The sequence below is a fragment of the Thamnophis elegans genome, chromosome 2, assembly GCF_009769535.1.
Source record: "Thamnophis elegans isolate rThaEle1 chromosome 2, rThaEle1.pri, whole genome shotgun sequence".
In the NCBI taxonomy this organism is placed as follows: domain Eukaryota; kingdom Metazoa; phylum Chordata; class Lepidosauria; order Squamata; family Colubridae; genus Thamnophis; species Thamnophis elegans.
Genome location: NC_045542.1, coordinates 15,471,955 through 15,499,527, shown reverse-complemented (window position 1 = coordinate 15,499,527; position 27,573 = coordinate 15,471,955). Strand labels below are relative to the sequence as shown.

Below are 27,573 nucleotides of genomic sequence, written 5' to 3'. Positions count from 1 at the left end.
CTGGCCACTCCCGGATTAGCGAAGGGGGGAAATGTCCCGATATGTCCCGTGACGCTTCCGTGACAACGTGACATACAATACCCTTTACCTGATGTCATTTTCTTTAAACTTCCTTGCTATTTCTTCAGAGTGCATAATGATACAGCTGTAACTGTACTTTGCAATGTTATTTGTCCCTCAGTGGATCAGCAGGGTGAAAAGGAATTTTCAAAGCCACAATCACTAATCTTGGAAGACAACACAATGCATGAGGTAATATACATTTGTTTTGGCTCCTCTTGGTCGTTGGCCATCAGCTGACACAATTGTTCCCTGTCTCCCATTGAGCATTGTCTCTCCTTTTTTCCCCCCTTCATAAATGTTCAGAGCCTGTTTCTTTGGAGAGCATTTCAAAGCTGTCTCTCAATTCCTTTGATGCAGAATTTCTTCTAATTGCGTCTTGCTTTTAGTTGCTCATCCACTGAATATGTCCCTTTGTTTATTTTCTTTTTTCAGGAGTTTTGCACCATCTCTTTTCTTTGATGTGATAGAACTGCATAGGCCCTGATCTGCTGAAGGGTGGCCACACTAAAGTTTCGATTCTCTGATTTCTTCTTAATCATAAACATTTTAGGTCAGGACTATAGCTTTCTGTCTGTTCATCTTCACTTTTGTTTCTTCACCCATAATAAGCAGCCACAGTTCTTAGGATCCAGCCTTTGGAATCAGCAACTATTATGACTTTTTCATATTTGCAGCTGACCATCCAACCTCTCAGAATTTACTGTGTTTCCTTTCTTCTTTGTCTCTTCCTCCTCCTCAATTCTATTGATAAAATGTTGTCACAAAACATTTTGTAAGCCATGTTATTTGCAACTACCACGTTTCCCTGAAAATAAGACAGGGTCTTATTTTCTTTTTACCCACAAAATATGGCTTGGGCCTTATTATGACGGGAGAGTTTATTGTTTTGGAGTTGCCAGGCAGCTTCTCTCTAGTGAACAGACTCCCAAAGAGCCGGGCACAGCCTCAGGGGTGAATGGCTGTGTTGCACTGTCGTAGCGGCATAACACAACAGCCATGACGCGACCACACTCACGAGCAGCCAAGGTTGGTGAACGGCCTGACCAGAGGTGGGGGGTTGTCGAGGGGCCTTATTTGTGGGGGAGATCTTAAATTTTTGCCCAACAGAAAAATGTGGCATGGCCTTATTATCAGGACATGTCATATTTTCGGGAAAACACGGTAAATGAAATGCTGCTTGCTCACCATGTTCACCTGCTCATTACTGCTTATGCTGCACTGTTTTGGAGTTCTTTTAAAACATAATATAGTGTATATCTAAGAAATATAAGGGGGGGAAGGTCACCAGAGGGTGGAGGTACACTGTAATATGTGTTTTTTCCCTTTTTCTTTTCTCTTTCTTTTTTTTGTATTCAGATGTATATGTACTATTTGTATTATTTGTGTTAAAAAAATAAAAAAAAATAAAAAAGAGCTTTTAAAACTACATTTTTAATAGAGGATTTTAAGCCGTTTTGTCCCATTTCACTCACATAGAAATATTCTTCTCAAAGTGTTGCTTGCTGTGTATTGGCAAATCACATGTAATCCACAAACACGTTCTTCAGAACCATTATTTAATTAATATGCAAATACACATAGATGAAATAAATAGATGCTTATAAATAATCTTTTAAGTCTATTTAAGTCTATTTTAAAAAAACCTGGGGGAACGCCACGTACACAGGTTTAGACAACCCTCTGTTCTCCTGAACAACCATGTAAATTATCTGATTCATTTAAACTTCAGGGAAAACGTGTCAACTTTCCAGTGTTATTATCCATTCAAGACCTACCATCTGAAGGGTTTTTTACATATTGGTGAAAATCATGCACGTAGCAGCATGAGGCCAATTTTGACTAATTTCAAAATTAGAGGGTTTCATCTGGCTTTTACTGTAGTGCATTTGGAGGAAAGATCAGCAGGATGCTAACTTCAAAAGTATTTTTTTTTTAATCCTGCAAGAAATTTATGGCAAGCCACTTCCTAAACATTGGCAAGAAAAACCAAAAGTTTTGGGAAACTAAGGCTGAACCTAGCTTTAAAAAAGACCTTCTTATGCCGTAAGAAATGATGCCATACCACTGTTATGAAACATACATCAGTGAAAGAAGGCTGAAAGAGCAAGATTTAATCAGCACAGAGGAGGAATTATATGGGCTGAGAGGAATATACTTTGATTGAATTTGTTTATTTATTAAATTTATATGCTGTCCATCTCACTATTAAGTGACTCTAGCCTGTCTTCCAAAACTCTCCTTGAAGCAAAAAAGATTTGGCTTTCTCTTTGTTGCAGGGAGTTAAGACTAGAAGACCTCCAGGTCAGAAGTGATATTCAGCAGATTCTGACCAGTTCAGGAGAACTGGTAGTGGAAATTTTGAGTAATTTGGAGAACTGGTAAATACTACCTCTGACTGGCCCCGCCTCCATCTATTCTCTACCTCTCGAGTCCCAGCTGTTTGGGAGGGAATGAGGATTTTGCAGTATCCTTCTTCCACCACGCCCACCAAGCCAAGCCAAGCCCACCATGCCACACCTACAGAACCGATAGTAAAAAAAATTGAATCCCACCCCTGCTCCAGGTCCCATCCAACTCTATTATTGCGTTAATGATGAAGATAGAGAGAGAGTCAAGCAAAGGTAACAGAACAGACACCAAGGCAGATTTAAGAAGCACATTCAGCCCAGGGGTGGGTTCCTGCCAGCATTACTACCAGTTGGTGCCCGAAAGATTTTGCACATGTGTGCTCGCTTCGCATTTGTACTTAAAAATGTTTGCGCGTGTGCACACCATTAATAAAGGAAAACAATTACATTTTTTCAATGAAGATAGTTCTGCGCATGTGCAGAACAGAAAGTAAAGATGGTGGCACCCAGGATAGAAACAGTGCCGTCACGTGTCCAGCTGAGTTACTTAGCTATTTGGCTGAACTGGTCCATACCGGTAGGAACCCATCTCTGATTCAGCCCCTATTTGCATCTACTACCTCCTCAAAGGTGCTGGAAAATTATTTTATTTTTATTTCTTGCTTCTCAACCTGAGCCAAAGATTGAAAATGATCTCAGCCCTGAGAGTACCAGTTTAGGCTTGACGTAAAGGGTTCCCTTTGTCTCTTTCTTTCTCGATTGCGGAGATTTCAGGAAGCGATAGGGCCACCACTAATGTGTTTTTTAATGGATTCTAAGAAATGTCCTCCCAGGAGAACGCTCTCTCCCTTCCCTCCCAAGGTGTCCTGTCAGCTCGTCAGGGCTGCTCATTTCCCTCACAGGGGAGCACAAGCAGCACCCGCCTCTCAACCTGTTTACATGACAAACAGCACAAGGGCTGGACAACTGCTGGAGTGAGCAACAGTGCCTCCAGCCTGGGCTGGGCTCCAAGCAGAAGTGTCAACTCACAGCCAAACTGTCTGCTGGCTGAGGGCAACCTGACATGCCCCAATTCTGCACAAGCCTCTTCATGTCTTCCTTCCCTTGCCCAACAAGCCAAAATGGGACACAGTTATGCCCATAAATCATTCAGGGGGGAAAGAAAACCCACTGGGTTGGTCACTGTTGCCTTTCCATTGACTTTTGACTGATCAAATATTGGAGGAGAACAGCCAAGTTACCATATTTTTTGGAGTATAAGACGCACCAGAGTATAAGACACACCAAGATTTTGAAGAGGCAAATTAGAAAAAAAAAGTTTTGCACTCTGCAGACCTCCCAAAACTGGCCCGTTTTTCACGAAAACAGATCTGTTTTTTTGTCAAAAAAGGGCATGCATACCCTTTATGAGGCTTGTAGAGTGCTCCTAGGGGCTGGGGGGGCAAAAACGAGCAAAAAACGGCCTGTTCTTCGCTCATTTTTGCCCTCCCCAGCCCTCAGGAGCACTCTGGAAGCTTCCTAAAGGCAATGCACAGCCATTTTTGCAAAGGAGGTGTGGTTTCAGGAGGCCAAAAATGCTATATTCAGTGGATAAGACGCACCCAGATTTTTACCCTCTTTCTTACACTCTGAAAAATACGTTAGTTTATGGTGCTGAAAAAATGAGGAGTCTGATAGAACTTTTTTTTCTGACCAACAGTGTTACAGTATTAAAGATGGATGTTCTCATGAGCCACAATTCCACACAGTTCAATTGATGGAGTAAGCAGCTACTCACTAATGCTTATGCCTTTTAATAACATTTGCTAATCAGAACATGCTAGCTGGCTCCTTCTGATTTCTTGATTGACCAAGTGCAACAGCCTCTGAGAAAGTTGCAAGGAAAGTAAAATGGACACCACTTTATTCCTTCCTGTAGCCAGGGATCTCTCATTCCACTATGCCACAAGAGCAAGCACGCTTTTAAGTAACATAAAACTGTGGGGCAGACTGGGAGGGGGGGCAGAGGAGGAGAAGGATCTCATTCTTTTGAAATCGTTCAAGAACTAGAATCATGGGTCAGACATTATATTAATCATGTAAACTACCGATTCCCTTTTTTTATTTCTGACCTAGGATGAGTGCAGAAAACCCCACTCATAGAAATGCAGGTTAAATCCTATCATCTACTCTGTGGGTTAGGCTTAAAGAAAAGGACAAGTCGTTCCCATCATTGCTGCAAGCCTTAGTTTAGACAGAAAAAATTGCCTGGTCTGCAATCTCTCAATGCAATTACATCACCTGAGTAGGCGTGACTGGCTGGCATTCGTACCAAGGGCCAGGTGCCACTTTCTGTACTCAGAGATAACACTGAAAATGTAAGCAATTTTCCATTTGACACCAGTCAGTCCAGGTGCAAGTTGAGGTCTAGAAGGTCCTAAATTTCCAGTAAATTATCTCTTTTATGGGCAGGTAAATGTATAACGGGCATGCCGAGTATAAAACACAGGGAGAAATATCTGGGCTGCAGTAGAAGCCAGCTCCTATCTAATTCTCCTTCTATCACATATAAGGGTGGCGAAGGGATTTGCTAGTAGATGGACTGGGTGCATGGCTTATTTTTGCTTGAGATTCCAACCAATCAACTCTACATTTCTCCTAGATAATATACCATAATGAGATCCATTTGCCTTTGGCTTAGTTTATTGAATGAATCCTTCCACTAAGATTTCTAAATCATTGCATGAATCTTAGCTAAATCACAGTTAAATACATCATGCTTGGCACAGTCAGTTTGACTATAAGTTGGTATTCAAGCAGAAGATACAATCTCCCTCCCCCTTAGTTCTTCTTTCTCGGTTTGTTCTCAATCATTGGGAATTCCTGAACAGGTTGGGTTGGATTTTCTGAATGTTTTGTCCTCTTTTTTTAAAGAGAGCATTCTTTCACTACTGCAAATAGTTGAACTCCCTTGGAACATGTCATTGATTCCCTTCTATTTCTTAGTGGCACCATTTTTGTTGCATTTTGATGTCACTCCCCACCTGTCTGAAGCCATTACAAAATGACATCATTATTCAGGAAACACTATGTGCTGGATACTGTTTAACCACAACCTCTCATGGGTCCATTAAATTGGACATCAAAATCTATTATCACACAAAAAAAAAATTTCTGGGCTAGATTATCAACCCCTCCAGATCCATCAAATTTACACTTTCAGCTGCTGATCCTTATAATCAATAAAGTATTGAGCATATAGATGTCTAATCCAGCTAGATTTACTTGTAATATAAACCAGCTGCTCTTTGATTAAAAGGGCACTTAATTAAGAATTGTCATTCACAACTCAAAATGGAAACTAGAAATAAACAGAAGAAAAAAGTTTGAATTCTGCTAGGTTAGTTAAACCACTTCACCCAATCACATTTAGAAAACAGCACACGGAAATCTTATTGCCGTTGTCTTCACGCAAATGTGCTATAGAACTGTCCCTCATCTTGAGATAGCCATTCTCTTATTCAAACTATATCTGTGTCACACTCAGGGAAGGCGGAGTCCACTGTGAGTCAATCACCCCAGGGTTGGAGGTTGACTAAGGATTTTTTTTTTATAACCAAATACATGCATCAGGCTAGAAACCAGGAGACTATGAGTTCTAATCCCACTTTAGGCACAAAATCAGCTGGATGACCTTGGTCTCAACCCTAGGAACCCCTAGGAAGCCGGTAATAGGCAGGCAATGGCAACTACTTCCAAATAGCCTTGCCAAGAAAACTGCAATGACTTGTCCAGGCAGAAATCAAAAACTGACTCAAAAGTGCATGCACACACACAAACATAGACACACAAAGGGTGTAACAAAAGCCAGGAACCATAAATAATTTGTTATAAAAATTACATTAAATGATGTTTTTTTTTCAAAACAGGTCTTTACTTGTTTGAGACATAACCTTTGAACATTCCTAATTACAGCACTAAGTAACATTTTCTCAAAAAAGAAGAAAGAAAGAAAGAAAGAAAGAAAGAAAGAGAGAGAGAAAGAAAGAAAGAAAGAAAGAAAGAGAAAGAAAGAAAGAAAGAAAGAAAGAAAGAAAGAAAGAAAGAAAGAAAGAAAGAAAGAAAGAAAGAAAGAAAGAAATAAATATTGGAATTGACTTTTGGTACACTTTGTGTATGTGCATATGAGTGTGTATCTATATACATACCTACACCGTGACTATGTAAGCCAAATTAAACCTATAAACACTTCCCCCTTATTTTGTTTCTTACCTATATACTTATTTTACTTAGTTTCATTTCCTACTTTCTTCCTGGAAATGGAAATCCATGTTTCCTTCTCCCAAACCTAGCTACAGAACCACAAACTGGCTATGTCATTGAGAATTACTGGCACAAGGTCACCTAAACAATTTCATAACAGAATGGAGACCTGAAGCCAAGTCTCCCTAAATGTCATCCAACACCTTAATCACCACAGTGATACAGCTAAGCAACATTTCAATTCTTGAAAACTCACCCTGTCACTTCACTGGAGAGGTTTGATTTTAATCACACACCAGGAAGAATCATCTTAATTGTTGCAATCTTCTGAGGAAGCAAGGAGTCTGATGTGACAGTACTTAAGGATACTTGGCTCCCCTACTCCAGAAGAGCCGCAATCAAACAAAAAGGAGAATAATGAAAATATAGTGCTCATATAAACATGGGTAATGAATAGCTATTGAAGAGATCTGTCAAACAGATCCTCCTGATGATGGGATATTTTCAAATACAGTTCTAGCAACAGATCAAAAAAAAGAAAATTGTAGTTGAACCTAACTCACTCCTGAAGAAATAAAACTTAATGTGCTCCATATATAAACGTCAAATGAAAACATAAATACGCATAGGGTTCCTGCCCCGTTTTCTCCCCTTACCTTAACATTGGGCGAGTGAACAAATTCTGACTGACCCATCGCAGCTGCAAATGATGGCTTTTTTTCTTTTAAAAAAGTTGCAGGATCTGAAACCTTGGAAGCTGGAGTTATATTTTTGCTTGCCAGGTTGCGAAAAGGCAGCATTGCATTTCCAAAACAGATGAAAGATGTCCAGGTGGTGGTGATGGTGGGACTTGGCTTCAAAGGGACCAGTCTGACCTGTTTTGTGGCAGAAGAGGCTGGAAACTGAACTCCAAACATTAACTGGTTCAGCTTCGCTCTCAGGAGGTAGAGAGATACCAGTTGCTGTTGCCAAGCACATTAGTTAAGAATCGCTATGCAGAGACTTGTAGTCAAATCTGGCTTGCTACCAAGGCAGAAATGCACAAGAATCAAGCTGTCCTTGCCTTTTGGCATTTGTTCTGCCAACAGCAGATAATACCTCACCTCTAAGAGCTTCCCTGCTTTCTCTGTTTACCTCCTGGCTGGCTCCACACCTTGCCCTGAGAAGAGAATCTATAACTCACAAGACAATCATTCAATCATTAGCATCTCCAGTTAAAAGCTTTCTGTCAAGACTGCTTCACTTAATAACCAAGAAAGAAACCACTCAACTCCATTTTGCAGAATTAAGAGTACTTTTACTGATTATAGGTAAATAGAAGCTAAGCAAAGCTGGATCTGAGCAAAAAGCGCGCAAAGCATTTGATATAATACATAACCCATTCCCCTCCCCTTGGTAACTCCAGTCCACAGTCCAATCCAATATCTCCCCAGCTGTCAGGTGGGAGACATCTTCAAAAATCATCATCAGGTTGGTATGCCGGACAGTTGGCCTTGGCGGGAAACTCCCCTCCTTGCCACATGCACAATAGATGGTGAGAACAACTCCCAATTAACAGTCCCCCTGTACAGATTATTTCCCACTCCCAAATACCATGCCCTCCAGAGGTGGGTTCCTACCAGTTCGCACCTATTCGGTAGAACCGGTTCATCAAATCTACCGAACCGGTTAGAAGAGGTTCCACAAGTGGACCCGGAAAGCAGGCCACACCTACAGAAGAGGTTCCAAAAATTTTTGAAACCCACCACTGGTCCTTGGATATGATTATTCTACACTATCAGGCTCATATTTATAAAACTCAGTGCCTCTGTGAAAGGTAAGGATGACTACTGCGTTTGTGGTGCAATCAGAACATTGCGTGTGCTGAAGTTGTTTTAACACAAACCAAAGATGCCTTTTAAAAAACAAGTTTACATCATATTCTTATGCAGGCCAGTGCTGTGTGTGAGGTAATTTAAGGTGGTTCTGACAAGTGTCGTCGGCATCTTCATATCTGGTAACATGGGTGGCAAGCCACTCCCATCTGGTCACATGGGCAGCAAGCCACTCCCACAAAGGAGGCCACACCCACAGAGTAGGTTCGAACAATTTTTGAAACCCACCACTGATGCCCTCCCTCCCCGTTTCAATGGCAGCCGAAAAGCAAGCAGCAAAACAGAGGCTGACACTTTCAGCTAACCAAAGTAGGAGTCGAAGGAGACAACACTACCTCAGTTGGGCTAAAGGACTGACACACTATAAATGGAGTGAGAAACCACGTCTTCTGAATATGGTTATACAGGGAGTGCTCAACATACAACAGTTCGTTTAGTGACAGTTCAAAGTTATAACAGCATTGAAAAAAGCGACTTATGACTATTTTCCACACTTATAACCATTGCAGCCTCCCCATGGTCAAAAATCCGATGCTTGGCCATTGACTCATGTTTATGATGGTTGCAGTATCCTGGGGTCATATGATCACCTTTGGCTTTAGACAAGCAAAGGGATGCCAGATTCACTTAACAATCGTGTTACTAACTGAACAACTGCATTGACTCACTTAACAACTGTGTCAAGAAAGGACATAAAATTGGGGAAATTTACTTAACAAATGGCTCACATGGCAGCAGTAATTTTGGGCTCAATTATGGTCATAAGTTGAGGACTTCCTGTACCAGAAATCTCAGTATACAGATTTGTTCCTGTTGCTTCCATTTTTCCTCCTAGATTCTATCCTATCCTAGAAGTCACCGTGCTGAACTTCCACATCTGCTCTCCCTTTCAAGTGAACTGTTCAGATGCTGGAAAAGGGTCACAGTTCAATCAATATTCAGAAAAAGAGCTTCAGGCTAATGGAAGCCAGAGACATAATTTTCAGCAAACGGTATCACTTGTATAACACTATTTTTTTTAAAAACAGCACTACTGTGTTTGCCCAAAAATAAGACATGCCCTGCTAATAAACCCAATCGGGCTTTTCAGAGCATGCACCTTAATAAGCCCTCCCCCGAAAATAAGTCCGCCCCAACTATTTAAGCGCATGCGCAACCGGTTCCCGCCATTACCACTGTACCACCTACCGGTACATCTTGTGGGACAAAAAGAGGGCCTGCAGCAAAAACAGCGGCAGGCGAAACAAAGTGCTTCCACCCCCCGCCCTTCCCTCCCACTCCAAAAGAGCCCACCACAAAAACAGCGGCAGGCGAAACAAAGTGCTCCCACCTCCACCCTTCCCTCCCGCTCAAAGAGCCTGCCACAAAAAGTGTGGCAGGCCAGCAATGCAATCACCTCCTCCCGCCATTTCTTCTCATGCAAAAAAAACCACCACCCACCCCACCCCAATGGTAAAGGCAGCCTGCCTGGTTCCCTTCCCTGCCGTCCCTTTAGCGAGGGGTGGCAGGTGGAGGGGGGGAGAAGCGAGGTGCGCCTCTTACCTTTCCAGGTCCGTTGCATTCCTCGCCCTTTCCTCCAGTGAATCCCCTTGTAAAAGAAACCTCATGAGTTCAACTCACAAGGTTTTTTTTTTTTTTACAAGGGGCTTCACTGGATGAAAGGGCGAGGAATGCAACGGACCTGGAAAGATCAGAGGCGCCCCTCGCGGCCTAACACTGCCCAACTCACCCCAATGGTAAAGGCAGCCTGCCTGGTTGCCTTCCCCACCATCCCTTTAGCGAGGGGTGGCAGGTGGGGAGGGGGAGAAGTGAGAAGGAAGAAGTTTGATTGAACTCGCAAGAAGAGTTTTTTTTAACCAGCGGCTTCCCTGAACACAATGGTGAGGAACGCGACGGAGCTGGAAAGGTAAAAGGCGCGCCTCTCTTCTCACCTGCCCCAGAAAATAATAAGCCTTCCCCCTATAATAAGCCCAAGGCCATATTTTGCGGGGCAAAAGAAAATAAGACCCTGTCTTATTTTTGGGAAAACATGGTACAACAACGAGGTTGCTGTAAAAGTTACAGCTGTCATCGTGATAATTCCTTCTTCAGTTCACATTACAAGGGGAGCAATAGCATTTAGGCTTACCTATCTCCCCATAGTTCTTTACAGCACTATCTGGGTGGTTTACAATGAAGAAGCATTATTTGCATATTGCCCCCAACAATCTGGGTCCTCATTTTACCAACCTCAGAAGGATGGAAGGCTGAGATAATCTTGAGCCCCATAACATCGAACTGCTGGCAGTGGACAGAGTTAGCCTGAAATATCACATTCTAACCACTGTACCACTAGGCCTCAGGGCATGTCAAATATATACTGGATGAAAATGCCAACTGAGACCAAACCTGCATGAATTACTCAGGACTTTAACTGAGTTTGTCTCTGCTTCGTTTTATACATGTATTATCTGTAAACATTTTCTTACTTAATGTCTAGTATTGTTGTTTACTTTGTGGCTCAAAGATGGACTTATCCATTAGGCCCAGGCGTGAGGCCAATGAAAATCTTTTATTTATTTATTTTCTTAAATCAAGAGAGAATAAAAATTAAATAAAAGTTACTTTTGGTTTCTAAAATACAATTTTTTTCTAGTTTCTCCCATACCTTTTGTCTTTTGTCTTTTTTTCTAACTTTTTTTAAAAATATGATTATGTTTATCTTTTACTATGTGAAAATCTTTAATTAAAATTATATTAAAATAGGAAGACAATATACATACAATTCCAATTAAAAGCTACCGTATATTAATTGCTACCAAGAAAATATTGAAAATCCTATGCAATATAATACGAATATGCTCAGCTCTCCACATCCCCATTTTTCTTACTGACAGCATGCTTTCAGGCATAAGATTCTCTCCAGTACCAGTCAAAAGATGTTGTATAACTACTTTGTATTTCTATCTTTACTGTGACTGCCTGAAGCTTTTATGGTGAGGAAGTCCCTCTGGCTCCCTCAAACTGCGATCCTTCAGACCTTCCCCAACTATCTCTTCTACATCTTGCCATTATCCTAGGGAGATTCTTTGTGGATTGATGGTTTAATAAAATTGCTAATCCATTCCAACTCTGATGCACTCTGGGAATCAATTACCAGAGAAGATTAAAAATTGCATTGGGAATATACTCTATACAATTACAGTGTATAAAATCAATTTCTTATGATATCCTACCATGGTGCCCACAACCAGCTCAGAATAAAGGCCCAATGAAATAAGATCATCTTCCTTGCAAAATGCAAGGGAGGTATATACCACAAAGATCTCTGGTAAAGAGAGGTCAACTATATGGGGCTACTATGTCATTTACTCATCGTACTATGAGTAAATGACAGCTATGTTATTTACTCTTTACACATTATGTAAGGAAGGAAACATGTGGCACATAGCTGTCATTTACTCTTTGCATGCTATGTAAGGTGGGAAACATGCCTTCTCTAAATGTGCAGATCGGACAGAGAGATTCAATTCTACCAAGGCATTACTGTACTGTATATCCTGGTGTGATGCTATGTGTGATTTTAAAGGTAACAACCAACCTTTGAATTGGGTCCAAATGTTTATTGCTAACCAATCCAGCAACATAAAAAAGACTGTCATTCTATACTGAGGGGATTGTCCAGTCGACAATCTAGTTCAGGGATGTCAAACTTGATTTCATTGAGTGTCACATCAGGATTGTATTTGACCATGGGGGGGGGGGTGTATGGCCAGCTCAATGTTGCCCATGTCAGAGGTGCCTATGGTGGGCTGAGTGCTCTGCCATTGAAAACGGGCTCCCAAGCTCCATTTTCAGCTGTGATGGCCTCCTGCAGCCCTCTGCCAGCTAAAACGGAGCTTGGGGGTGGGGGTGGGGGGCTGCAAGCAGGTTCCATTTTTTCTAGCAGAGGCACCACAGGCCAGTCCCCACAAGCTAGACCTAAGCACCCGGCAGGCCCGATGTGGCCCGCGGGCCTTGATTTTGACATCCCTGAGCTAGCTGTTTTGTTTTGTACCAATTGCAGCTAATGTATCGTCTCCAAAGGTACCTCTGTACGTAGCACATTACGGTAATTCAGCTGTAAGATTATCAAAACTTGAGTCACCATCACCAGGACATCCTGGTCCTGGTGGGATTGTAACTGAGATACCATCAGAAGCTAGGCCAAGCACCCTAGCCAGAATTCCTACCTGCTTCATTGGAAATTGAGAGCCTAAATCAGAGACTGTGATCCTGTCCAGAATAACTCTCAAAAGCAATTTAAAAGAGCAACCAAAAGTACTCTGTTGTTAGGGACTTTGGATGGAGCATTTTAAAAGCACACCAACCCTGTGCAGGCAATAACAACTGAGGCCTGGCAGGATTTTGTTTCATTTCATCCAGATCCAGGTATCTTCAAAAACTTCCATGGCATCTTTGAGATAGATAGACAGACAGACAGACAGATATAGATGTAGGTGTAGGTGTAGGTGTAGATGTAGATGTAGATATAGATGATATAGATATAGATATAGATGATATAGATATAGATATAGATATAGATATAGATATAGATATAGATATAGATATAGATATAGATATAGATATAGATATAGATATAGATATAGATATAGATATAGATTAGATATAGATATAGATATAGATATAGATATAGATATAGATATAGATATAGATATAGATATAGATATAGATATAGATATAGATATATAACCGGAGGCAGCAGCATAAAAGCTGAGTGTTATTGGTATATTGGTGAGTCCCCTAAGACAGGGCTGTCAGACTCGCAGCCCACAGGCCGGATGCGTCACGCACTGGCCACGCCCCCAGCCGGTTTAGTAAAGTGGGAAGAAGTCCTGAAACATCCCATGATGACGTGAGTTTGACACCCCTGGTCTAAAACTACTCCCCAAATGACCGATGGTTTCTGTAAAATGTTTCATAAACATGTAAAGAAACATAAAGGAGAGTACCAGGTCTTGCAGAAGTTTATAAAGAAAGATCCAAGAGCTTGGGTCTTTCTCCTCTATCACCACTGACTATGATTGCCAACTCAGATAGGAGCCGAATAAAATTGTACTGCCACTCCCAACCAGGGGTGGATTGCTGGGGGTTCGCAAGGTTCCAGGAGATCCTCTAGCTAGGATTCCGCACAGTTCAGCGAACCCTCAAATGCCACCCCTGGCTGGCCATGCCCACCTCACCCAGCCCCTCCCAAGAGACTCCACGTGGCCCATTCCAGGTAGATTAGATTAGATTAGATTTAGTTTATTTGTATGCCGCCCTTCTCCGGGAGGGACTCAGGGCGGCGAACAACTCGAAAGGGGGAAAGGGGGATACAAACACAATACACATAATTAAAATACACAAGAGTCATACAGCCATACAAGTCGAGAGGGGAGGGGAACTCATCAACCCCAGGCCTGCCGGCACAGCCAGGTAAGTTCAGGGCCTGCGCGGAGGCTCAGGGAGGGGGAAAATGGGCCTGCTGGAAGTTTCTGGCCTCTGGAGAGACTCCAGAGCCTGGAGGAAGCAGTTTCCACCCTCCCGGAGACTTGAGAAAAGCCTTCAAACCCTGGGGAGGGCAAAAAACGCCTCCCCACACTGTGATGCAGAAGGCTGACTAGGCCATACCCACTATGGCCACACTCACCCAGCAACAGGGCAGCGAACCCGTTGCTGCAATTTTTGAAGCCCACCCTTCTCCCAACCCATATAGACAGTCCAGAAAGATGCCACAATCAATGATACAGTATTGAATGCCACTTATAGTTGTAACACTCTCCCCCAACCCCCATCTAAGCCCCTGACAAAGTCATTGACCCAAGCAAGCATCTTTCCCATGATTGGGTCAGAAACCTAACTGAAAAGGATTCAGATACTGTACTTATTTCCGCCAAAATCTTCCATGGTTCCCCAGCAACTTCTTAATAACTTTTCCTCAAAAGGAAAAGTTGGGTACTGGTCAAAAGGAGAAATCTAAGGAAGGTTTCTTCAACAGAACATACCACCCACTTGCTTCAAGGCAGGTAGCATTATATCCACAAAGAAGTGTTGATTATTTCCTGGATCTAGTCATTCTGCCCTATTAAGCTGCCCCCAGGAATTAAAAAACCCGCATGAATCCAATTCACAGCTGGTAATCTTGAACTATAGAGCAGCTCAGCTGTTTCTTCAGGCTCCACTCTGGGCAGAATCCCAGATTACTACACAAAATGCCCATCTCATTCACCACAGGGAATCCACAGGTTGAATATGTGGAATTACACCTGCAAATACATGTACAGAATCAGGACAGGGGCTTTGTCCTGCCCTTCTTTCCCTAGTACAGTACTGATTAAGGTAAGAATCTGCAGATAAAATATGTGCAGAGAATAATTGAAGCTTTGCCACTGGTTTGCTTGAAAGTGGTTCAAATAAATTTCCTGAATATCCCCCGCCAGCTTACTATGGAATCATTTCCATGGTTTCCTACCTCACCGCTATCTGTTTTTGTTCCTACCTGCCAGAAGGAAAGCATAGAGAATTCTCAAGAGATGGAACAATAAGGTTTTCTTATTCCATGTTGAGACTCTAGAAAGAGTACAGAGAAGAGCACCAAAGATTTGTTTGTTTTTGTTTTTATTTGTCTTGTATGCCGCCCACTCCCGAAGGACTCTGGGCGGCTCACAATAGACAAGATGATTAGGGAACTGGAGGTGAAAACATATGAAGAACGACTGCAGGAACTGGGTATGTCTAGCTGAGTGATGGCGAACCTTTTTCTTATAGCGTGCCAAAATTGCGTGCAAGCGCACTATCGCACATGTGCATGCCCACACCAATTCAATCCTCCCCATCCACCTGCACAAGCGCATGCAACAACAACACCTGGTACACATGCATGCATGTCCCCTCCCTAGCCTCCGGAGGCTTTCCTGAAGCCTGAGGAGGGTGAAAATGACCTCCCCTGGCCCTCTGAAAGGGCAAAAAACCAGCTGACTGGTGCATGGATGCCGCCAGAGCTGACGGCTGGCATGCCAGCAAATATGGTTCTGTGTGCCACCTGTGGCACGCGTGCCATAGTTTCATTATCACAGATCTAGTTTAATGAAAAAAAAGGACTAGGGGAGACATCATAGCAGTGTTCCAATGTTTCAGGGGCTGCCACAGAGAAGAGGGAGTCAAGCTATTCTCCAAAGCACCTGAGGGTAGAACAAGAAGCAATGGCTGGAAACTAATCAAGGAGTGAAGCAACTTAGAACTGAGGAGAAATTTCCTGACAGTGAGAACAATCAATCAGTGGAACAACTTGCCTCCAGAAGTTGTGAATGCTCCATCACTGGACGTTTTTAAGAAGATGTTGAATAACCATTTGTCTGAAGTGATGTAGGGTTTCCTGTCTAAGCAGGGGGTTGGACTAGAAGACCTCCAAGGTCCCTCAAGACTGGACTACTGCAATGCACTCTACATGGGGCAGCCCTTGAAGAGTGTTCGGAGACTTCAGCTGGTCCAGAATGCAGCCACGCGAGCGATTGTGGGTGCGCCTCAGTACACCCACGTTACCTCTATCCTTCGCGAGCTGCACTGGCTGCCTATTGGTCTCCGGATACGCTTCAAGGTGCTAGTCATCACTTATAAAGCCCTACATGGTATTGGACCTGGGTACTTGAGAGACCGCCTCCTGCCAATTGCCTCCCATAGACCCACAGATTAGGCCTCCTCCGAATTCCATCTGCCAGCCAATGCCGGCTGTCGACCACCCGGAGGAGGGCCTTCTCTGTGGCTGCTCCGGCCCTTTGGAACGAGCTCCCCGTGGAGATTCGGACCCTCGCCACCCTTCAGGCCTTCCGGACAGCCGTTAAGACCTGGCTGTCCCAGCAAGCCTGGGGTTGAGTTCCCCCTCCCCACTCGAACTTGTTGTGCTTGCTGTGTTTTTTAAATTGTTGTATCACTGTCCTGTTTGTCTTACTTTTCTGTATTTGTTCCCCTTCCCTTGGTTTTTGTTCAGCCGCCCTGAGTCCCTTCGGGGAATAGGGCGGCCTACAAATCGAATAAATACCAAATACCAATACCTTCCAACTCTGTTATTCATTTCAAGTGTTACTTGTAGCTCAGCTCATGCCTTCTCTACTTTCACAGCAGTCCTGAGACAAACAACACTTTTATTCCTTTCTGCAATCCAAAAATAAATCCTCTCAAAATAAGAACCGGAGTAGGGCCCTGCCCACTCTCTCTCATATTGTCAGCAGGAACTCAATGGGCTCTTTCATCAAGAAAGAAATATAGAAAATTAGACTGCAGTTACAAAGATCCTAGTTTAGCATTTTTCCTGTCACACCAGTTTCCTGCAGGTACCCTATTTAGATATTTCTATACGAGGAGGAAATTATTTGTTATATTTATAACCTACCATTTGTTGAGGAGCACAAAGAGCCTCCTATTTCCAGCATCCTCATTTGTGCAATGAAGGAGAGGTAGCTCAATTGACCTGGAGGAGGATTGCAGAGATCTGGATTCAAGGATAAAATGGGATTCGGGAGTGCTTTCCTTGGGATATGAGGCAGCCATACAAGCTCAGGAAATGAAACAGCTATTTAAAGCCTTCCTGATAAGGGCTACACTGTTTTCCTGCATGTTCCAAACCACATTTTGCCCTTTGAATCTGGATCCCCCTGCTGTCCTAATAACCACCTGGAGTTTTCACAATATCTGGGCCATTTCCTCCCTTTACACTTTGATATAATGCACAAATCATGAATCTTGAGCTTGAGAAACTGGTGAAATAGGTCATAGAAAATACTTGTAGCTGGGGTTTTAGATTTTGGCAGTGGTTTGCTCTCCCAGCTTGTTTCAAGGTTAGTTTCTGAACCTTTCGTTACCAGACTAAGTAAAATCATCAGCAGGATGGTCCTGTCCTATTCTCCTTAGCTTATAAATGTCGTGTGTGCCAGGATAGTCAATTGGTCGTATGATTGGTTGTTTGGTTGGAGTTATGTTTAAATTCTGAGCACCTGATTGGTTCTCTTGCTTAGAAACTGGTATCGGGATGCCTCTTCTCCAAGAGCACGGCATCTCTTTAATTCTAAGAGATCATTCAGAGGAGAGGATAAGAAATGTGCCATAGAGAAGATTCATAAAACCATATAACGACGTTTGTTTTTTTTAAAGAGAGTTTGTCTTCACTACAGTAGATCAGCCTTCCCCGTTGGACTGCTCCAGTGGTGTTATTCAATTTTTTTTACTACTGGTTCTGTGGTCGTGGTTTGGTGGGCGTGTCATGGCTTGGTGGGCGTGGCAGGGGGGGATACTGCAAAATCTCCATTCCCTCCCGATCAGCTGGGACTTGGGAGGCAGAGAATAGATGGGAGTCAGAGGTGGTATTTACCGGTTCTCCGAACCACTCAAAATTTCCACTACTGGTTCTCCAGAACTGGTCAGAACCCGCCGAATGCCATCTCTGAACTGCTCCCATGGGGCACTGGCACAGCAACACCCAGAATTCCAAACCATTTACTATTTGGAGCCCCAAGGCAGATGAATAGCTTGTCAGCTGATTAACACTGACAAGTAACAAGAGTGAGCTCATCCTCTCTTCAGCTCTTCAAGTGCTCTCCTGCCCAGCATTTTGCGGGGCCAGCTAAAATTTGTGTCCAGACAGATATGAGTGGAACCTTCTCTTTATATTATCACATCGTCTTCCAAAGTCACCATGTTAAATTTTATCATGCTAAATTTTTTAAGGAGAAGCTTTTGGAACTGCCACATCAAACAAAGACCACCACCACCACCCCAGCCTCCTATCAGCCTAATCTTCCAACTATAGTTCTATTCTCTGTTGCACCAATTCAACTGGCACATATACTGATCATGCTAAGCTTTTCTTAATCTTGATAGCTTTAAAAGTCTCAGCTTGATGGGTTCTGACTCATGAATTCTGCAAGCACAACAATTGGGTACACAGACCACTGCAATACTACCACTGCAATACTACTCTGTAGCAGGGAGTAACTAAGAGTATACTCCTCCACGGGTAGGTCCAATTTATCCTCTTTCTACAGTGCCTGGATTTGATTTCACAGTGATTACACCTTCTTACCGCTTCCGGTTTTGAAGTGGGGAACAGATACTGTATATACTCGAGTATAAGCCTAGTTTTTCAGCCCACTTTTTGGGCTGAAAAAAGCCGCCTCGGCTTATACTCGAGTCAGTAAAAAATTTGCCCGAAATGGAGGAGAAAAAGGGGCGGGGCCATGCCGCTGGGTGACACTCGTGAATGGCCCAGTGCCCCTGTGAGTTTCCCCTCCCTCTGTGTCAGTTTGCCGCGCAGCGCGCACCGCACCATCCCCCCTCCTCACCTTCTAATGTAATGCAGGGCTGTCTTACGATTCCCCTTCCTCCCCCTCCTGCCGCTCTGCAACGATGTCCCACCTCCTCCTTATTATGGCAAGCAGCCACATAGCGATGTCCCACCTCCTCTGGTACAGTGATCCAATGATAGGAATCACTGTGCCGTGTGTCATAGGAGGCGGGACATCGCTCCCGCGGCTGCACGGGACATCATCATCACAGCGGGACATCAGCATCATGAGGTGAGTGAAGTATTTCATTGAATACACCGCTAGTTTACTGTTTTTCTTTGAAATAAATATTCAAAAACATTATTGGTATCTATTTTTATTTTTGAAATTTACCGGTAGCTGCTGCATTTCCCACCCTAGGCTTATACTCGAGTCAATAACTTTTCCAGTTTTTTGTGGTAAAATTAGGTGCCTCAGCTTATATTCGGGTCGGCCTATACTCGAGTATATACGGTAGATCCCTGGAACCCTTTGAAATTGACTGCACCAGAGGATTTTTTTTTCCGCGAGGAATCCTGCCTTGCTCTCATGGTTCACTGCACATGTGGTCAATGGAACGGCCACTCTTCCAGGCAACCGCTCAAACTCACAGAGGCCAAGCCACTTCCGAAGGGAACCATCACCTCCCCTTTCTCCCCCTTCCACCCCACCCTGCTTTTTCCGGCTGCTGGATGCAAAAGACCAGGGAGTCCGTCTGTCGCCAGAAATCCGGTCAAATCAGGCAGGAAGCCAAACCAGGAGCCTGTCCTTTTCTTCCTAGCTATGTTTGGCTATTCCTTGGTATCGCCCTTCCTTAGACCAAAGAAAAAAGCCAGGAGTTCCCTGGGGAAGCTGCCTTCCTTGAAATGGGAGGGAGTGTGCAGCTCTTTAGTCAGGGAAATGAAGACTCTGTTGAACAAACTCAAAGGCCCGAGGATCTCTTTGCCAGCTTATGTCCTTCAGCCCTAATTTGAATCACATCTAACTCCTGGAATATATTTTTCTTTTCTCCCTGTTAAGATGAAGGTTCGAATCCCAGAGCACTTCCTAATCTTAGGAAATAATTAGAAAGAAAACCACTTATTCTGAGCTTGTAACAAGTGCTTTTTCTTTTCACTCCTAAGTAAGCTGAGGCTTTCTTTTTACTCCTTGGATTCTAAAAGAAAGCTATTATTTTCAGGAAAAAATAGCTTTCAGGCAGGCGTGGGTGCTTGCTTGCACATCCTGCTTAGAAGCAAATGAACAGGCTTTTTTCGGTTTGTTTACTTGCTACTTGTTGGTGGCCAAGGAACTCAAACTGCTACTTTAAGCTTAATCACAATGCTGAGCAGTTGGCCAGATCAGTGTTTCTCAACTTTTGCAACTTTGAATTGTGTGGACTGCAACTCCCAGAATTCCCAGGTCAGCTTGAGATTCTAGGGGTAGAAATCCACAAATCCTAAAGTTGCTGAAGTTGAGAAATATTGGATTTTAGAACATATTTTTTTCAGGAGTGTGAAGAATGCATCCCCTCCCCAGCCATTATCAAATAGGAGAGATCCCATTCCCCAAACTGCTAGCTCTTCCCTTTTTTTCCTTTCCCTCACTATAAGGTTTTAAAGTGACTTTCCCTGAAAAAATCCATAATAAAAAGAATGTTGTGGTGATAAGAAAGCAGCAATAAAATAAAGGGGGATCTTATTTATACATTTGCTAAGTCATGATTTTTCATCAGAGTATGAGCCACAGTGGCTGGGTTCATGCAGGCCACAGGTGAACCCCAATCAAGCCACCCAATGGCTTCTCCCAAGGTGTGACCTCAGTTAGTGAGACTGACTCTAATTGCTGCCATCTGCCTGGGAGCTGAAAGAAAGTACAGCCACTGACAAAGGATGGATCGAAGTGATCCATCGAAGTGATCCAGTGATCGAAGTTGGAAAATTCAAAAGCTGAATCTAGGGACCTTATAAGTGATATCCTTTTACATATTCTATCTGCAAGCTCTCCAGCTCATTTTGGCAACAAGGGCCCAGCCGATCTGTCCCACATCTGGTTGAAATCACCAAAGGGAACCCAGTAACAAGGGCGAGTATCATGAATTCAGTGCCAATAGATTTCCACAGACAAGTTCAAAAGCAAGAGCTTAGACTAGCAAGCCAGACAGTGAGAATCCTCTCATTCATCAAAGATTGCTGAGAGGAGTCCTAACCACAAATGGAACAAAAAACCTCCAAACCTTGTGTTAAGTGCACATAGATGCTAATTATTATTATTATTTATTTGGTTTGTATGCCGCCCACTCTCGGAAGACTCAGGGCGGCTTACAGGTAAAAAAAGAAGGGGGGGGAACATACACAGAATAAAAAACAACATTAAAAATTCGACAACATTCATAACTTAGGATGGGGCTGGATAAATCAACAGCCCCAGGCCTGCCGGAACAGCCAGGTCTTAGTCGCTTTGCGGAAGGCCGGAAGGGTAGTAAGGGTCCGGATCTCAACGGGGAGATCGTTCCATAGGCCGGAGCAGCTACAGAGAAGGCCCTCCCCCGGGGAGTCGCCAGCCGACGTTGACCGGCAGATGGAATCAGGAGGAGGCCTAGTCTGTGCAATCTAATAGGTCTCTGGGAGGTAATGGCAGGAGGTGGTCTCTCAGATAGCCAGGTCCGATACCATGTAGCTAATCACCTGAGATGTCTCCAGTGAGGAAAATATATATTTCCATAGTGATCAGGAGTTGGGGAAGGTGCCAGATTTCTGCTGCAGAATGCTAATCAGAACCCAGCATTTTGAATTTATTCAGTCAGTGTTATATTATCAGCATCATTGAGTTCCCTATTTGTTTTCATTCCCAATTCAAAGTATTGGCACTAAGCTACTAGATATGGATATATATATATATATAGGATGATGACCAACTAGAAGCTGACCTTCTTAGTGGTGGTCCCAATTCTAAAGTGTCCATCCCAGAGAAATCCCCCTCCTATTATTTTATTCCTTATTTAATGCCGAGCAAAATTATTTTTTTATTCATCAAGCATTTTGATACAGTAAAAGTGACTTCTAAATCTTACCTGGAGATTTCAATGTGTTATAAACCACCCCAAGAAAACTTCAAAATGCAATATATAGCCTTTTGAAATTTTTTAAAAAGCTGCAAAAATGTTCTTCTCCATTATTTCCCACTTCAGCTGTGATGGGTATGTGTGCGTGCAGAGTGGGGGAGGGAGGGAAAAAAGGATGAACAGATACTTTAGAGAATGTTGTTCCTCCCCCCAAGTCATCCACATATCTCTGGACATTTTCTAACCCTAAAGCCACAGATCTTGGAGTAGAATATTTATTAAAAATATATGTATATATCCTCTCACATACTTCCAGGCATCTGAATAAAGAAAGAAGGAAAGAGTACTCCAAGTTCAAACTGATGATTTAAATAACAATGTGTTTATTCACTGACCAGATATGGCACATGAAAACTGTGGGTGGGGAAAGCCACCCTATTTACATCTTAATCTTGTGTAAAGGGAAAAGCAACTGGATCCAACTCATTATTATACTGGAAATAGTATTATCTGACCACCGGTTAAGCTCCGAAGCTTATGTAAGAAAATCATGGCTTAATCAGAAAGGTTTGAAACGAGCTGAAACAGTTCTAAAATCAACGTGGCACTTATTCTTTTTAAAGATACAAGTGATTGCTTATTTCATCCTGCAAATATTCACTTTTTACTTATGGGTAAGATGCCCTCACATTGCAATTTGCATACAGTATGTGTTAATACATGAATGCAGTGGTGGGATTCAGCCAGTTCGCATCTATTCGGAAGAACCAGTTTTTAATTTTCTAAGCAGTTGGGAGAACCGGTTGTTGGAAGAAATCTCATTTTGTTTTTTTTCCACTTTACAAGGCTAATCCTGTAAGGAAGGCAGGAAGGAAACATTCTGGTGGGGTTTCTAGCCTATTCTTTATTGCCCTGATTACAGAAACTGCCGCTTTGGTTAACCCTTTTGACATTGTAACAGCTAAGGCGAAGCGCCCATTGACCTGAGTGATGTTGAGTTGGCCATGCCCACCCAGTCACATGACTACCGAGCCATGCCTACCCAGATGGTTATTAGGGCAGAGAATCGGTTGTTAAATTATTTGTATCCCAGTACTGCATGAATAGCTACGTTAATACACTATGGAGAGAACAATTAACATTTATCTATCTTATATGGTTGTCATGGGGAATTCCCCATGAGTTTGAGGATAATTTTACAGAATGCATGTTAATAACATTGCAGTGCACTAATTCCCCAAAATGACAGGATGAGTATGCAAAGACCCTTCCCAAAATAAATGGCTACAATTCCCATGATCCCCATCCAGCATATAACATTCAAATTCCTGCTCAACTATGAAATTCATTCATCCGGTTTCTCGTACATTAAGCCATGCTGTATTTCATCACATTTAGCTGAATGCTTTTTTTCTCTCATTTGACAGCTAGAGCAGCTTGTTGAAGGCCACATCCCCAAAGCTGCTAGCGGGACAAAAAATAAAATTGATTTAATTTACTTTGAAATAAAACCTACTATGGTTAATATAGCTACTTTCCAATTTAATTACTGTCTCAATATTTCATAAATCATTTAAAGATTTAAAAAAAAAAAAACGTTTACAGATCTCTGGGGGTTAAGCTCAAAATTTTCAGGGGTGGGAGGAATATGGACAGCTGCAGCCCTTAAAAGTAATCAATTCTGCCATAAACAAATTTAAAACTGCAATGGCTAGAATCGGATATTCTGCTAAAGTGGTTCTTGCTTTTTGCATTTGCAGTACTATTCGCTTTCTTTTAATACAGGTAGTTCTCAATTTACATCAGTTCATTTAGTGACCATTCAAAGTTGCAGCACTGAAAAAGTTACATGACCATTTTTCACACAATCGTTGCAACATTCCCATGGTCATGTGATCGAAGTTCAGATGCTTAGCAACTGATTCATATTTATGACGGGTTACAGTATCCTGGGATCATGTGATCACCTTTGGCAGCCTTCTGGGAAGCAAAGTCAATGGGGAAGCCAGATTCACTTAACAACCACGTTACCAACATGACAACTGTAGTGATTCACTTAACAACAAGTCGTAAAACAGGGCACAACTCCCTTACCAAATGTCTCATTTAGCAACGCAAACTTTTTGGGCTCAATTGTGGTCGTAAGTCGAGGACTAACTTTACACTGTCTGTTCTGGTATTCTGAGGATCGACTCAAGTAACCCTGAACCCCTTGGGAGCAGGAAGGTTTTCACCATAAAGCAGTGTTTCTCAACCTTGGCGACTTTAAGTCCTGTGGACTTCAACTCCCAGAATTCCCCAGTCTGCTGACTGGGGAATTCTGGGAGTTGAAGTCCACAGGACTTAAAGTCACCAAGGTTGAGAAACACTGCCAAGGTTGATAAACAAGACCAAGCCTGGGATGGCTTTAGCCATTCATTCAATAGCATCATTCTTAGAAAGCAAAAAAGAAACAAACAGAACCAACAACACATTTCTCTTAAGAACAGCAATATTAAAAAAGGGGGGGGGAAATCAACCACAAACCCCTTCTGACAACAGAAGAGATCTAAGGGACAAGACGTAAACTTTCTCAGGACATCCAAGGACTATTTGTTAGGCCTGTGCTAAAATAAAACGCACACTCAGATTCTGGTGATGTAAAGAGATTTCACATCCTGCCTGAAAGTGAAAGCACGCCAATCCCTTCGCCCTGCTCATGTCAGCACTCTGCTGTCACTCTGACTCGCAGGCATAATATTAAATGAATGATTTGTCTTAGCCACACCGATATTCCTGCCCATTGAGGGGAGAACGCTCCTAGATGGACATATCCATCACGCTATTCTTTGAACTACAATCCTTGGGTCTCCAAGTGGCCTCCTCTCCAAGGCCAAGTGTGCAAGCCTCAGAGCCTAGACAAATTGGCCAATAGCTCCCATAAAATAGGACCGACCCGATTGTCTGCAACGTCCAAGCATTCTTACTTACCCATCGGATGCCCTGGATCCTTGGGGCATTGTTCAGCTGCCCCTCCAGCTGGATCCGATAGCTGTAGCTACGGAACAAGTGCATTTTTTTCCAAAGCTCGTAGAGGAGGTTCCTTTCAGGGATCGAATCCACGAGTCCCGTGGAGAACTGGGACAAGTCTGCAACCTCCCCCGGTGGAAGTTCGACATTCCACCTTCCCTGCCCGGTCCAGGCCACCTTTGGGAACAAGAAAAAAATAGCTAAGAAAAAAAAAATACCAGAATGATTCCTTTTTCCCATCCTGTCAGCCTTGGATTCTCTGTTCAAAAGAGCAGTGTTATTGTCACAAGTATACAAGTAATCCTCAGCTTATGACCACAACTGAGTCCAGAATTTATGTTCCTAAGTGAGAAATTTGTTAAGCGATTTTTGCCCCCATTTTATGATTTTTCTGCCTATATCTGTAGGTGTTATATTAGTAACACGGTTGTTAAGTGAATCTGGCTTCCTCATTGATTCTGCTGGTCAGGTTATAAAAGATGACCCCATGATCCCAGGACACTGCAACCATCATAAACATGAACCAGTTGTCAAGCATCCAAATGTAAATCACATGACCATGGGGATGCTGCAATGGTCATGAGTGTGAAAAATAGTCATAAGTCCCTTTTTCCATTGCTGTTGTAACTTTGGTCACTAAATGAACTGCTGTAAGTCAAGGATTAGATAGATAGATAGATAGATAGATAGATAGATAGATAGATAGAGATAGAGATAGAGATAGAGATAGAGATAGAGATAGAGATAGAGATAGAGATAGAGATAGAGATAGAGATAGAGATATATGTTGCATTTGTGCTGATAAATAAATAAAGGGAGACTAGTATAGATCTATTTCAAGCTATTTAGCTCTCATCAGCTAGCCATACCCTTACTGGGATTCGAACCTGTGCTGTATTACATATTAAGCAGTTGTGTTAACCACTAAGCCACAAGGTTCTCCTCCTTTATCATCTGAGCCAGGGAAATAGGTATGTATTTAGTGTCACAACCCCTGGTATGCCCCAATTATGGGAGGAAGCTAATTGCTTCTATTCTCTGTCTATCGGCTTGTCACAAGAGACCATCACGACAGAAACCCAATATTTTTACTGTTGTCTTTGTTACATTTGTGTTGTATTTGTGCTGATAAATAAATAAAGGGAGACTAGTATAGATCTATTTCAAGCTATTTAGCTCTCATCAGCTAGCCATACCCTTACTGGGATTCGAACCTAACACATCTGCCTAAGATGTAATACAGCACAGGTTCGAATCCCAGTAAGGGTATGGCTAGCTGATGAGAGCTAAATAGCTTGAAATAGATCTATACTAGTCTCCCTTTATTTATTTATCAGCACAAATACAACACACACACACACACACACACACACATACACACACACACATACATACAAACAAACATAAATACATACAAACATACATACATATAGATATATATACATACGTACATATATACACAGTAAACAGTAACAGAGTTGGAAGGTACCTTGGAGGTTATCTATTCCAACCTCCTGCTCACAGAAGAAGAGACCTGTACTAGGGATTGGAACTGCAGACCTTTCTGATCAAAAGTTCAGTGTCTTAGCCACTGAGACACACGCGCGCGCGCACACAAACACACACACACACACACACAAACATATACATACATACACACGCATGCACGCACACAAATATATGGTATTTTATTGCACTTTAGAGCAGTCAAAACTTTTTACTTCTGTGGTTTTAACAATGAATGCCACAGCATTCATTGAGGAAGGGAGGAAAAGAACTCGGGAGAAGAATGGTTTTCCTGAAATCCATCTTGTGTTATTAAATGAGAGATCTGACCTGAAAATCCGATCCAACCAAGGTTGCTTTGAGAACACTCCTTTTCCTTTTAATTCCTATCCGGGATTTTCTTCTACCAACTTTTGAAGCGTCGGGACGACCGGGTAGCTGCAATTTCTTTCCCGTTCTTTTACGGCAGGTTTAAGCCCAGCTCCTTCTGTGCCGGAATCCTGCGCCCACCTTCCTATAAATCCGGCCGTGGAGACCCGCAGACAGCAGGAATCTCCCCCAGAAGGCGACCCACGCTTACCTTCATGTCCGGTGCCGGGTCATCATTGAGAATTCCGGGCGCAGCGGAGCCCACAGCCTTCGGGAGTCACACGCGGGGCTGTTAGGATAGCAGCGACATGGGATCATGGAGCGGGGGAGTCGTTAACAAAGCGCACGAGCGCGACTTCTTTGTGGTTTGAAGTTGCGACCCGGTTCGGTGCGTGCTCCCTGGAAAAATGTTTCGCCGGCACGCCCGGGAGCCACCAGGATCTTCTCGCTCTTGGCTTCCTGCTCTCCCTGTCTCTCTCTCACACACACACAAACACACACATGCACACAACAAACACAGCGAGAGGGGAAAGGAGCGCGCGCGCACACGTTCCTTGCTTTCGCACCTTCCCTCTTCTGGAGCCGCGGGACGGGAGCAAAATCAGAAAAAGCGCCGCCAAGGCTGCCGCCAGGAGAACCTTTGGCCCTGAGCCCAGAAGCATTCAGCTGGAAAAGCCCGGGAGCAACTTCCTCCACCCCTTCACCCCGCTCGGGAAAAGGGCAGGCAGCGACGTTTCTGGTAGAGCGAGTCCCGAGCTCAAAGCGGCCGCCGGCCCAGGGGC

General features: G+C 43.1%; 1 protein-coding gene across 1 annotated transcript in view; it reads right to left on the bottom strand.

The window, feature by feature from the left end:
• Nucleotides 1-27,361, bottom strand: part of RAPGEF3 (Rap guanine nucleotide exchange factor 3) — an 87,865-nt gene extending 60,504 nt beyond the window's left edge. The window contains exons 1-2 of the mRNA XM_032238900.1: nucleotides 27,003-27,361; nucleotides 24,878-25,093 (exon numbers count right to left, since the gene is read on the bottom strand). Of these exons, the coding sequence (XP_032094791.1) occupies nucleotides 24,878-25,093; nucleotides 27,003-27,008 (222 nt within the window). The 5' untranslated portion in view covers nucleotides 27,009-27,361. The remainder of the gene's footprint in view (nucleotides 1-24,877; nucleotides 25,094-27,002) is intronic.
• Between the last annotated feature and the right edge of the window lie 212 nt (nucleotides 27,362-27,573).